Genomic DNA, 14,082 nt, shown 5'->3' with positions numbered 1-14,082 from the left:
CCAGCTTTAAGCGATCAAGTCTGTTAATTATTTTGGACTGTTCTTGGACTGGCAGATCAGGAAAGACTTCAATCAGTTGTAAGTCTTCGGACTCGCGAGATTCATCATTTGATTCCTTTGTAGAGTATTGCTGCAATAGAGTTGGGGAGTGCAATAGCTCCTCTGGCTCAGGCCGAAGGTTCTCAGAATGGGAATTGTTGTTGGAACTAGAGGTAGGAGCTCTTTTTGAAGGTAGTCTGGTAATCAGAGGTAGGGGCGGAGCAATATTCTTAAAGCAGTGGACTAGGTATAATCCTTGTGCTGCCAAATATGGTTTAAAGGAGTAGAATTTTCTTGTTGTTTCCACGCTCTTAAAGGTTATTATTACTCTTGTCGAGTGATGATTGCTATGAAGAAACTGTATGCGAATTATTTCGGCTATGGGGAATTGTGTCGGCAGATACAAACTTAAGTATTCATGGAACTGATATTTATTTTACTTCCAAAAGTGAGGCATAAATAAAAATTGTGTTATATATGTTTTCTAGCATGTGCCCTGCTCTGGATTGACCTAGACTGTTTTCAGATTGGTTCATTATGTAGAAATGAAGGGCAGTCTTCAGCAGCAGGAAGGCAGATATGCATTCTGGTGTGCTTTGAAATCATCTCCCAGTGGCTTGTTTCCATGTTTTGAGTTGCTTTATGTGCCACAACCTGGGGCAGTTCCAGATAAGAGTCTGAGAAATTGCTAAAGTATCTCCACAAGAGGGACCTGGCCAGACAGCAATTAAATATTTTGACAGGGCTTGCTCAACATTTCCAGCTTATATTGTACCTCTTTCATTATTTTGTTCATTCATTCATTTATTCAACTTATTTCTCATCACCTCACTTTAAAAAGCAAGGTGCCTTAGGTTAATTATAGATTTCCTGGCTTATTGAGGTATGTTGCAAAGGGGCTGTGTTTATCTCAGCTTAACAAGCAAAAGTATAATTGTCCAAATGTGACTATAATGTTTCACAATGATGTAGGTTCAGTTTTAGTATCACTGTTTATGCTAACAGTAGTTTAGAAACCAAACCTACATTTGAGCTTACAAATGCATGACAGACAAACTGTGATTTAGACAAAGGCTTCTTTGTCTTTGTTTCCCACCCTTTCAACACTTTGCTTCAGAAACTCTCTCCCATCACCCTGGTACAACAGCCTCTGGAGTTGGAGAGAGCCCATTGCTCATGTCAACCATGGTTTCTGATTCTAATTTGCTTGCTAATTGCAAACTGTAGTTTGTCAGTTCAGACACAACCCTAAACCACATTTTATCTTCCTTAACCATGGTTGATGATAGCGTCTGAAATGGAGCCATTCTATCTCCTTTGCAAGCATTCTTTCCAGAAAGTCCAGCCTGATGTTCCCCACAGGGTGGTGATACTGAGACTGTGGAGTCTTTATTAGTGGCCTTTTCCAGGTACTCTGCCTTTTATCAAGAAATCTGCATCAGGGTTTTCACTTGGGAATTTTTCCAGAGTTATGGAGCAGGGGTGTAGACTTTCCAATTTCCTGGGGGCTGGGGCTGGGGCTGGGCCAGGGCCAAACCTGGGAAAAGATAGGTGCAGGCCAGTGGTTATAGTGGCATCTTAGCTGTTTCCTGCTATGTCCTGTATTTGAAAGTTGCTTTTAGGATTGTTGTTGTTGTTGTTGTTGTTGTTATTACTACTACTACTGTTACTGTTATGTTGCTATTATATTATTATTATTTATTAGATACCCAAAGATCTAAAAGCCAAAATAATATATCATACATAAAACAAAACCAAAATGAAATGAAACAATAACCACCCCCATACAATCACAGAAAGTGGCAGTATACTGATACAACAACATCATCTTAGTCTGTCAAATGCCTGAGAAAAAAAGATAAGCACCTGGCACCAAAAGGATGTCAATGAAGGCGCCAGGTGGACCTCACTGGGAGCACATTCTACAGATGGGAAGCCACAACTGAAAAGGCCCTCTCCCTTGTCACCACCCTTCGAGCCTGCCCTGGGAGGACATGGATAAGTTCTTCAGAAAAAGACCTAAGGGTCTGGGTAGGTTCATATCGGAAGAGGCATTCTAGAAAATATTGGGGTCCTGAGCCATAGAAGTCAAAACCAGCACATTGAATTGGGCTCGGAAGCATACAAGCAGCCAGTGTAATTGGAACAGAATTGGTGTTATATGCTCTGTTTGCCTTGAACCCGTCAACAGTCCGGCAGCTGCATTCTGCTCTAATTGTAGCTTCCGAACCTTTTTCAAAGACAGGTCCACGTAAAGCACGTAGCAGTATTTCAACCTTGAGATGACTAGAGCATAGATTACTGTAGCCAGGTTATCCATGTTCAGATAGGGTCATAGATAGCATGGTGACTTTAAGATCTGTAAATGTACATACATGTACATTGGACAAACTGGGCAGTCTCTATGCAAGAGAATAAATGGACACAAATTTGACATTAAGAAAGGTAACACAGAAAAGCCTGTAGGCAAACCTTTTAATCTTTCTGGTCATTCAGCTGCAAGAGTCTTGTTTCTCCTTCGTTAAGAAGAGTGAGTTATCAATATGAAATTGACAAAATTATAACATCATGGGTACCTTTATTTGGTGAAGGCATGATTGTAGTCTCTAAGCCAGCATAGAGTGCAAAACAGTTGCTAACTCAGTTTCTGAGCAATGTACAGAGTTCAGAGTAGTGACAACCTTCTTTTCACTTCAGACTCTTAACCAGGTATCCTCAAAGTGAGTGCAATCACATTTGGGGGCAATCCCTAACAACTGTGAAGTGCATCATGACAGCTCCCATAGCAAGGTTGATAAAAATCAATGATTTTTAATTTTTTTTAAAAAAAAATCAGATTTTTTAAAAATTTAAATTGGATTTTTTAATTTAAATCAGATTTCAAAATGGTCTTAAAACAGTTAGTAAAAAAGAGCCTAAGTCAAAGATATCATCGTGAATACTAATTATACAACTTCTGATTATATTCTATGAATATGTTAACAGCAGTTTATGGAGATGGGAGATAACCTGATCAGTTCTGTTCTGCAGGTGGTGTACATGAAGTACACACTCACTCACTCTCTCTAGGCCTTGCCTCTGAGTGTAAAGATAGAGAAGGTCAGTGAATAGAGAATTTGGGGAGATGGAGTACATCTGAACAAGGAGGAGACCACTGAAGTGGTAATCCTTCTCTTAACAGCAGTAATCTGTTCTGCAGGTGTAGACAGAACTTTTTCTTCCTTTCGACTAATTCATTCTAAATGGAGAAATAAGTTGGGAACTGAAAAAGCAGGAAAGCTTGTATTTCTTTTCCAGACAATGAACAAAGACAAAGGTGAAGAAGAAGAAGACTGAGTTAAAACTTAATATTTCAAGTTTCTCATGGTGACTTGGTTGAAATTGCCTAAATTTTATTTTTAAAATAGCTTTGGAAAATGGAAATGGACTGCCTTCAAGTCGATTCTGACTTAATAGGTGGTCCTATGAATAGGATTTTCACAATAAGCGGTATTCAGAGGGGGCTTTCCATTGCCTCCCTCTGAGGCTGAGAGGCAGTGACTGGCCCAAGGTCACCCAGTGAGCTTCATGGCTGTGTGGGGATTTGAACCCTGGTCTCCCAGGTCGTAGTTCAACACCTTAACCACTATACCACACTGGCTCTCAAAATAACTTTACCTTTATCTAAAAATGAATGAATGAATGAATGAATGAATGAATGAATGAAAACTGAAATAGTTAACTATTCACAATCCATATGCATGTTTTGTTAATGTTGTAGTTTGTTGAAGAAGAAAACTAACCAGAAGAATAAACAATTTTAGTAGTACTATTTAATAGCCTGTTTTGTGGTGGTGTTTCTAGCACATCATGACAAAAATGTCAGGATTAATTGAACAGCGGGAGCTGGTTCATCTCCTGAATGACTTCACAAGTCCATTCTGCATTAGTACTAAAAGGATCAAATTATCATCCCATTTTTTGGTGAAAATTAATCTGAACACAATTCAGAATAATTGCTTAGTGTGTACCTATCTTCTAATGAAACCTACATCTCTGAATATGTATTAAGGTTATAGTAATCAATAATGTACTTCTACTAAAAATGATGATTAAATAGAATCTTCCTCACTAGTGAGTTAAACTGCGATTTAAATCATTAAAATTGAGTCCTTCAGAGAAGCGATTTAAATCACGATTTAAATTAATTTGATTTAAATCAAATCAACCCTGCCCTATAGCCATGCTCCCAAGGAAAATCCATAGTTGTGTCATCTGTATTTTATATATCTTGCTTTTCTAACACACTACTTAAAAACTCCACCTGAAAAATGCAGACATTCAAAACAAACTACTAAGAAAAATCTCATAACTAAGTTTATTGGGCATAACTGCAATCTTGTGCATATTCACTTGGGAGTAAGCACTATTGAACTCAGTGGTGCTTGATTCTGCTGCATAGCTTTTTAAATTTATATTTATTTATTAAATTTATATCCCACCCTTCCTCCCAGAAGGAGTCCAGGGCGGTATAGTATAGCTTCAGCTTGTAAAACACATTTGGCTTTAACAGAAGATCTTCAGACAGCTGAAGTACAACCTGAGTGTAAGATGGAGGGGTTTTCAGCATTAACAGTCCATCAGATCTTTATTTCCAGTCAGGCTTCCAGAGAGGCATCCCAAAGCCATGGCACAGAGAGCAGGCAGACTCTACTAGACTCAAAGACACAAAACCTCTCCTTGGCTCCAGGATGGGGAGGCTCCCAACTAGGTGAGGTGAGGAAAGGGCCATCCTTGTTCCATGGCAACACATCTGCCCTTGAACAGGTCCATAGACGTGCTAATGAGGCACTTCACTGATCCAGCAGACACTGGACAAAGGAAACTGGTCTGTCCAGTTTAGCAGGTCTCTCCATTGCAGTCAGGATCTCCCACAGGCACACAATTATAAGCTGGAAGAGGACTCACAGATATCATCCAAACCCACCCCCACAATCCTATAACAGTATATAGACAACTTCCTGGTTATTCAGTTCTAGATCATAAAGTCATTAAGCTCAGGAACACAAAAGCTTAATTTCAAAGCAACCTCAAGAGGCACATGACTAGTTTGACTAAAAAGAATCCGAAATGGGTTGCAGACACTAATATAAATATTTAAAAACCATGAAGTAAAATAAACACAGGAACTAATAACAAAGCACTCCTATATCTTTATGAGGTGCATGCCTATTTAAAAAGAGTGCTCCTGGCATAGGTAGACGAGGCGAGTTTCCATCTTTTGGCCTCAGTAGTCAACTAAATATCAACAAAATACATATGAATAATAGTGGTTAATATTTCAGATGGTACAGAATTCTCTTAAAATCACAATATATAGGTGGTAATGCCATTCATCCAAAGGCTTTAATACAGAAATTCGTAACTAGAATATTAATCAGGCTTGTTCAGATACAGGATTCTATCAATCCTGCACAAAAAATACAAACCAACCTTATATCACTCTTAATTTTGGAAGTTTCAAAGAGGTCTGCGGGACTATCAAGAAAACAAAGTTTACAGCTGAGGAAGCATAACCAGCGGCATGTTTTAATTTTGTCAATAGATTTTATTTAGTTGGCCACTGGAGAAGTCCAAAAGGCGGAAATGCATCTGGCGTACTGACTCAGGAGCACAAATTTTAAAGAGGAGTGCTTTGTCATTAGTTGCTGTGTTTATTTTACTTCATGGTTATTAAATATTTTAGTGTCTGCAACCCATTTAGGATTATTTTTCCATAACTCTGTTCTTTCTCATATTTTCTTTTGTTAAGGGAAATCAAACCTTTTTGTGTGTGTGTTTAGACTAAAAAAAGAATAATGAAAAAGATTGTTTCTTTGTTTATTGTAAAATCTGTTATTTAAAACTCAATACAGTGTGTGTGTGTGTGTGTGTGTGTGAGAGAGAGAGAGAGAGAGAGAGAGAGAGAGAGGCAGACTGCGGCCTACAAAAGCTCATGTCATAATAAAACAGTTGCTGAAGTCCCACAGACTCTTTGCTGTTTTTCATGGTGGCTGAGAGACATCCCCCCAGTTGTGACAAAGTGGTTATTGTCTCTGTAAACTATGTTGAAGATTTTATTTATATTTAATATTATGGAGGTTCTTACTTATTTTATTATTTCATTTATATCCCGCCCTTCCTCCCAGCAGGAGCCCAGGGTGGCAAATAAAAGCACTAAAAAAACTTTAAAACATCATAAAAACAAACTTTAAAATACATTAAAACAAAACATCTTTAAAACATTTTTAAAAGCTTTGAAGAAATCTTTTTTAAAAGGTTTAAAAACGTATTAAAAAGCAATTCCAACACGGAAGCAGACTGGGATAAGGTCTCAACTTAAAAGGCTTGTTGAAAGAGGAAGGTCTTCTGTAGGCGCCCAAAAGATAACAGAGATGGCGCCTGTCTAATATTTAAGGGAAGGGGATTCCAAGGTGTTGGTGCCGGAACACTAAAGGTTCGTTTCCTATGTTGTGCAAAACTTACCTCCTAATAAGATGGTATCTGCAGGAGGCCCTCACTGTTGTGCTGCAGCCCACTCAGAAGGGAAGGGAAGGGGGGAGGCATGAGTTTCAGGCACCTCCGCAGCCAGAAGAAGCAGAGTTGGGGATTGTTGTGTCTGAGCAGGATCGTGCGGGAGGGGGGCAGCCTGCTCTCCAGCCAGTTCCCACGAGTAACGCCCTTTCCGAGGAGCCAAGCGCACCGCCCCCAGTTGAGGCAGAGAACCTGTGGGGGGAAGCTTCAGAGTCAGTGCCAGCTCCTCCTTTCCTAAGCAGTTCCCAGGAAGAATCCAGTGTGGCACCGCCCCCTGACCTCGAGGCTGTTGCTCGGGAGCAGGTGTCTTCAGAAGAGCAGTTGGAAGCACGCCCCCTGTCTCCGCGTTCCCGCCGCCGCGAGAAACGGACAGTGCAAAGACAGGATTTACAAAGGAGTCAAAGATTACGTTCAAAAACTTTTCCTATATAAGCCTGCCGCGCCCGGAGGGAGGTCATTGCGTCAACTTCCTTCACACGTTGCAGAGCATGTCTAAAGTATAGTTAGGGACTTTAGTGAGTTAGTGTAGGTTTTCCTATGAAGCGCAATGCTTTTGATGTATCTATTACTCTAATAAAACGAGATTTACTTGCACACACGCACCCGCCTCATTCTTTCGGCTCTGGATGGGACACTCACCTGCAGAGTGCAGTGATTGACTGGGTATATAAGGGATAAGAAGGTCTTTCCAGTATCTTTGTCCCAAGCTATATAGGACTTTATACACCAAACCTAGAACCTTGAACTTAGCCCGGTAGCAAATGGGCAGCCAGTGCAATTCTTTCTGCAGTGAGGTGACATGTGGGCAATACCCTGCCCCAGTGAGCAGTCTCACTGCACATTTTGCACCACCTGCAGCTTCTGGACCAACCTCAAGGGCATCCCCACATAGAGCTCATTACAGTAATCCAGCATGGAGGTTACCAGTGCATGGACAACAGTGGTCAGGCTATCCTGGTCCAGAAACAGCCACAGCTGTCTTACCGGTTGAAGCTCGTAAAAGGCACTCCTAACCACTGAGGTCACCTGGGCCTCTAGCAACAAAGATGGATCTAGGAGCACACCCAGACTACGGACCTGCTCTTTCAGAAGGAGTACGACCTCATCCAAAGCAGGCAACTGACCAATTATCCAAACTCGGGAACCACCAATCCACAGCATCTCCATCTTGCTAGGATTCAGACTCACGTTTACTGGTCCTCATCCAGCCCACCACCAAGTCCAGGCACCGGTCCAGGGCTTGCACGGCCTCTCCCGATTCAGATGTTACGGAGAAATAGAGCTGGGTATCATCTGTGCACTACTGACATCTCGCCACAGATCTCCTGATGACTGCTCCCAAGGGCTTCATATAGATGTTAAACAGCATGGGGGACAAAATGGTACCCTGCGGCACCCCACAGCACAACTGCCAGGGGGCCGAAAGACAATCACCCAAAGCTATTATCTGAAAACGACCTTGGAGATAGGTTCGGAACCACTGTAAAACAGTGCCTCTGATACCCATCTGACCAAGTCGGCCCAGAAGGATACCATGGTCAATGGTATCAAAAGCCTCTGAGAGATCAAGTAAGAATAACAGGGTCGCACTCCCCCTGTCGTTCTCCCGATAAAGGTCATCCATTAGGATGACCAAGGCCGATTCAGTCCTATTCTTGACTTACATAGTACAGTCTTCTTTACGGATTTGCAGTCTGCTGGGCCCAACTGAGGCCTTGCAACCTGTTGCTCCACAGAAAGCGGGTAGAGCCAGGGTTGAGGACTAAGCCACCTTGTGGGGGCCATAGGCCCTTTAAGGCATGGTATAAATGCTTCAGAAACAAACATACCAAGAGACAAAGCAGCAAAGAATCATGGGAATTGTAGTGTGCAACAACAGAGAGATGCGGCAGTCCTGTGCTGCAACTGCTGTTGTAACTGAGTCCATCATAGGAGCCTGTCAATACTGCCTGGCACTGGCTGCCCATAGGGGAGGGTGTTGAGCCCTGCAGCCTCCCCCCCCCCGACATTTACACCTGTATTGGGGAGAACAGACTCTGGTATGTAAATAATGGATGATGGCAGAAGAAATATTCTATATTTATTTTAAGAAAATCTGTTAACCTCCATACACTAATATGTATTTAAGTCTATGTTTCAAATGGGGCTTTATTAAGAAATACATTAAGATACGTTAAGAAACAACTTTACATTCTAGATATGAATTTATTACAAGGAATTAATCCAGGTTTTACTGCGTGGCTGAAATTGGTTTGTGTTGGTTTTCCTCCTTCCTTGTGGAAGGTTAGTTTGCAATATATTGTTTTAAGTATATCTGTGATGCAGAATATATACCAACCAGAATTATGGTATTTGCATTCAAAGCATCAGAAACCGGTAGTACTCAGTAATGCTGAAATGATTGAATTGGTGGAAAAGTTGGTATCTTATGTTTGAGTAGTTTGTATGTGTTGCTCAATAACAGTACACCTTGCCCCCTCCCCCTTATTTCTTCTTAGGGAAGAAGATAAGAACATATTTGACTACTGCAGAGAAAACAACATTGACCATGTAACCAAAGCCATCCGATTAAAAAAAGTGGATGTGAATACGAAAGATGAGAAGGTATTGGGCCAGGGGAGGGATTAATCTGTCTTAAAGGCTGGTATGTCAAATTAATGTACCCTCGTTTCTCTAATCTTTCCTTGCAGCTGCTATATCTCTGCTTCAGTGTGTTTGACCAGACATCTGTTAGTGAAAGAATTGTCCAACTCTGCTACTCCTAAGCAATAATTGCCTGACACATGGTTGGACTTGGACTCTTGAACGTGATAACAGTTACAGCTGGCCAAAGCTTTTATGGTGTTTTAATGCAGAAAATCCAAATTGGACCCCTCTTTCCTACTGATTGATATGGGGCACAATCCACTGGGAAGTTCTCTAGTGCAACTCTAAGTGAAATGAATAGTTGATTTTAATGTGGCTGGCAAATTCTGGTGGATTGTCTCTATGGATTTGATATGTCTGCTTCCCACTCTGCCTCTCGTAATTACACCCAAAATCTTCTGAAGGTGGTTACCTGTGCCTCATAGTTGAGCCATCTCTGGACTGATGGTGGTGATAGTGGGAGCGTAATTGAATAAACCTACTCAGGTTCAAGAAATTCCAAATAAATCAATAGTGTAAAAAGGAGTACCTTTTCCCTGTAATGTTTTTCACTGGGAATATCTCCACACATGGAATGTTCACTCTAATTAAATAAACTGTATTTTGACATTCTTTGCTGCCCCCTCTGCATTTGTGCAGTAGATCACTTGGCCATAAGCTAAAGGAAAACACAATTTTGCTGGTGTGGCTAAAATCTGCTTGGATTGCATGGGATGTATTTCATGCAAATGGCTTGCCTTATGGAGGGCTACCAGCTGGTTCTCAACTTCAGTAGCAATTCCGTTGTCATTTTTACATTTGAAATGGGCTTTAGAATTGATTGAACAGCAGCAAATTAAGTGCCAATGAATAGGGGCAGTTCTTTTACTTGTCATCTAAGGGTGTTCTAGGATAAAATACATATCAGCTGTGGTCCCTGAAAACTTAACTTTTTTCTATAGAGCACTATATTATGGTCTGGCAAGCTGAAGTGCTGCAAACTTCTGTGAGCCATGCCTTTGCGTGTGTTTGCATGCACGCACGCACGCACGCACACACACACACACACACACACAACCTGCCAAGTGTAACTTGCTCAGAGGAATAAAGCAGTTTGTGGTTTTGAACATTTTTTGTAGTGCCAGAAATCTTCTTTGTTGCTGTGTCTTCACAAAGAGATGTAAAACCATAACAGTGTCATTTATGCTCTCTGTTTTTCCTCTGCTTTCTGTACACTGCAGTTCAACTAAACATGGGGAACTCAATCTTGTTTAGTGGGTTGGGTCCAAACTTCACTTTTCAAGTGGAAGGGCTCTTTCTGTCCACAGAAGAGTTTGCATCCAGCGGAGGGATCCCACTGGTGGAAATGGGGTAGGCAACTTTTGCTTATTTCCTCCCTCCCTCTGCAGCCCTCAACACCACTGCCTACACTGTTCCTGAAGGTCCCTCAACCCTCCAAAGTAGATTTCCCACTTGGCAGTCTCGGTGGGAGCAAAGTGTGGATACAAACCAAAAATAAAACCAGATACGATGCCTGTAAGTTCTGTCTTGCTGTGGAGCAGGGGAGGTATAATATTTGCACTAATAACTCAATAGCAGAGTTGAGAGAATATTCAGAACAAAACTGGCAAAATCTCATTTTTGAAAACTTGCAGGTTTGCTCAAAATGTAAACACCTGGGGTGTAAGTGGACAGACAAAACTTGTTTGACATGTTGGTTTCTCCCCTTGCCCACTTCCTGCTTGTCCTGCTGTTGGTCTGTAACAAATCGTAGCCTCTCGACATATTGTGTTGTAGTGAACAGATGAAGTGCTTACGCATTCATAGACTGAGACGCCACAAATTCAGTTGGGTTCTCTTGTAGCTCTAAGCAGATTTCTGCCCTTTGAGCCATGACATTCCCGGCTGGGGTTCTGAATGCTGATGGCATGACTTTTTATTATTAATCAGGAACTCATATGAATTAATTTGTTGAAAGCAAGAGAGGGAGTTTAAAATTCAAGGCAAGAAACTGCCATCGTCGATGAAGTGAACTGAAACATCTGTGTGCTTCTGCACTACATTGTTCAGCTCTGTCAGTTTTGCTAGAGGCCACAGGTTGTTTAGCCACATTAAGATAAATTTGTATAAATGGCAAGTCAAGGAATGACTTGTGATCAGCTCTGACAGCTATAGTAACAAAGTAGGAATGCAAGCTGCTTCTAGGCTACTGCTAGAGGCAAACTACCTTCTGAAACGATTCAGCTAACAGATTCATTATATGCATCACATTTGTCTAAGATGGATATTACAGGCCCTTTCACACTTTTTGATTTTATCATCTCTCAGGCCTCCTGGCTTCTCTCCTCCCTCTTCTGGATTGTTCCATGGCCTTACTGTTCTCTGGCTTAGTAAACCTCCACTGTCCAACTGGCTGCATCATTGCAAACCATCTTCTCATCACTTTTCCTCAGTCACCTCCAACCCATTTAGGCCAGTTCACCAGACATGAAAATATCATGGCTATACATGGAGAATTCTTGCATGACCTGGCTGGGGAAAAGTTTTGTATGCAGAACTCAGGGTACGGAACCACTGTTAGTTGGAGGGGTGGATCCCAAAGTGGTCAACCTTCTGCAGACTACGTTGACAGAAGGGCAGAGCTGCTCATCTGTCAATTGCTTGATGGTATATGACATCAGGAGCAGGAAAGGAACAGTTGGAAGCACACAGTGTAGAGTGCACGCCCACTTGTTAATTTGCAGATGCAGCTTGCATTCGGTTCTGTTTAAATTTGGTGGCAAACACAAGCCGTGCTGCTTTTGGCCACAATCAGTTCCACTCAGGAATCTCTACATTTGTTCAACTTCTCCCTGTAAAATTGGGGGTAAGTTCCTGGCAAGGCTACTAGGTAGATATGTACAATTTCAGGGAACACAATTGTTTCCCAGTGGTTTTCTAGAAAACATTAACATTTTAGGAAAAATTGAAAATTACAGTGCTTATCGAACCTAAACCATTTTACTGCTTTTCCTGAAGTAAAACTTAGGCATATATTTACTTGAGAATCTGTGTATTTTAAACTCAATGGGACTTCTTTCTAAGTAGATGTGCATAGAATTGTGCTGTTAGTGTAAATTAGTTAAACTGTTTGGCATGTTTGTGAAGTTTAAATGCATTAATTTTATTCAAACACTAACTACAAATATACCATGTTGAAGGTGAAGCTGATGTACCATAATGTACCTAATTATGTTTCATTTTTTGCCAGTTAGAAAAATAATACAGTTGAAACTATAAACATTATATTAAACAATTTTTATATATGTGTGTGGTTCAAAACAGTGTGGATATCAGCATAATCATACAGATAAGACAGATATCGTTCAGCAAAAAAGCTCTGAACATATCACCCCATAATGTAATTGAGTGGCAATACATTTAAATACATTTGTTAAACTGATAACGTTTAACGTGCTAAGGATGGAATTTTGAATTTTCAAACATTCATTCATTTCTTTTACTTTGATGCAGAAGATGTATGTTAGATCCAGAACAAGTTAGAAACAAGAGGAGTTGAGAGTCTGTGTTATATTTCAACAAAAACCCTTTGCCACCATGTTTTAGGAATAATATGCGTGGTAGACTTCTATATTGCAAGTCTGTGCCATGTAGCTGATGATGTTCTGTATTGTGTAACATTTGAAAGTACTTTCCTAACACCAAACCCTAATTCCATATTTATTAATCCAATCCGATGCAGTAGCAATACTATCATCAACATTACTACCTTTGAATTTTGGCTCTGAGGTATTTCCAGCAGTATGGATTGCCTGTAACAGTATTTTAATACACTGTTTTAAAAAGCATTTCACTCACTGTGTTGAAAGAAAATACTGCATAAGAAATGCTTGTATTTCTTCCCAAGTGTTCCTATGTTTTTCAGAGCAGGAAGAGGAACAAAATAAGTATTTATCACACCAACACAAGTAAAAAATCCTGCTTGTGGGTATATCAAGGTAATTGGATACAAAATGACAGCAGCAAGTACTATTTTTCTACTGAATGAACCTTCATTTATCTTACCCATGCCACCTCATTCTGTCTGCATTAAGATCAATTCCTATATATTTTGTCTTCATGTGCATACATGTTTCAAGAGGCAGTTCTGTTTCAGCTTCCCCACTTGCTTTGTTTGTGACTAGAGCTGTGACATGCAGCAAAGCAAAATTTATGTGCTGTTTGCTTGAGAAACTGCTATAGAAGCTGGCCAAGCTGGCAGCAGCTTACAAAAGTGAGGCACGGAAGATTTAATAGGCAGGGTCACTGTACTGGGATTAGATTTATGCATTTTTATTCCCGATCTTTTAGAGCATAAGAAGTACCCTCATTCTTTTGCAGCTAAAACGTGTTCTCCATGGGCAAAATAACAAAATCATAATGGACATCCTGAATATATTTTGGGCAAGACTGTGTGTGTGCTGCAGTTTCATGAGAATGAGGAAACCAGCACAATGTGATATTGAGAGGAAGTCAGCTTCTTGGGAATCGTAGCATGTGCAGTTTTTTAAAAGCAAGTTTCTAGCCATGTTGTTATGTGCCTTCAAGTCGATTACGAGTTATGGCGACTGTATGAATCAGCAACCTCCAGTAGCATCTGTCATGAACTACCCTGTTCAGATCTTGTAAGTTCAGGTCTGTGGCTTCCTTTATGGAATCAATCCATCTCTTGTTTGGACTTCCTCTTTTTCTACTCCCTTCTGTTTTTCCCAGCATAGTAACTATGAAAATATACTTGAAAGTGTATAGGTAATAGCCTCTGAAATCTACGAAGTGTTGCTGAGCAAGATTTTAGTGGTTTGAGGCGTAGGTATTTCAGTGACCTGT

At 40.7% G+C, this 14,082-nt stretch overlaps 1 protein-coding gene across 4 annotated transcripts in view; it reads left to right on the top strand.

Annotated features, from left to right (window-relative positions):
- ACBD6 (acyl-CoA binding domain containing 6) overlaps positions 1–14,082 on the top strand; it is a 197,118-nt gene that overhangs the window by 69,028 nt on the left and 114,008 nt on the right. For all 4 annotated transcript variants that reach the window (XM_061634254.1, XM_061634253.1, XM_061634255.1 and 1 more), the window contains exon 5: positions 9,090–9,195. In XM_061634254.1, the coding sequence (XP_061490238.1) occupies positions 9,090–9,195 (106 nt within the window). The remainder of the gene's footprint in view (positions 1–9,089; positions 9,196–14,082) is intronic.

The sequence above is a fragment of the Rhineura floridana genome, chromosome 6, assembly GCF_030035675.1.
Source record: "Rhineura floridana isolate rRhiFlo1 chromosome 6, rRhiFlo1.hap2, whole genome shotgun sequence".
In the NCBI taxonomy this organism is placed as follows: Eukaryota; Metazoa; Chordata; class Lepidosauria; order Squamata; family Rhineuridae; genus Rhineura; species Rhineura floridana.
The sequence above is the reverse complement of the archived record's forward strand: the minus strand, read 5'-3'. Positions and strand labels throughout refer to the sequence as shown.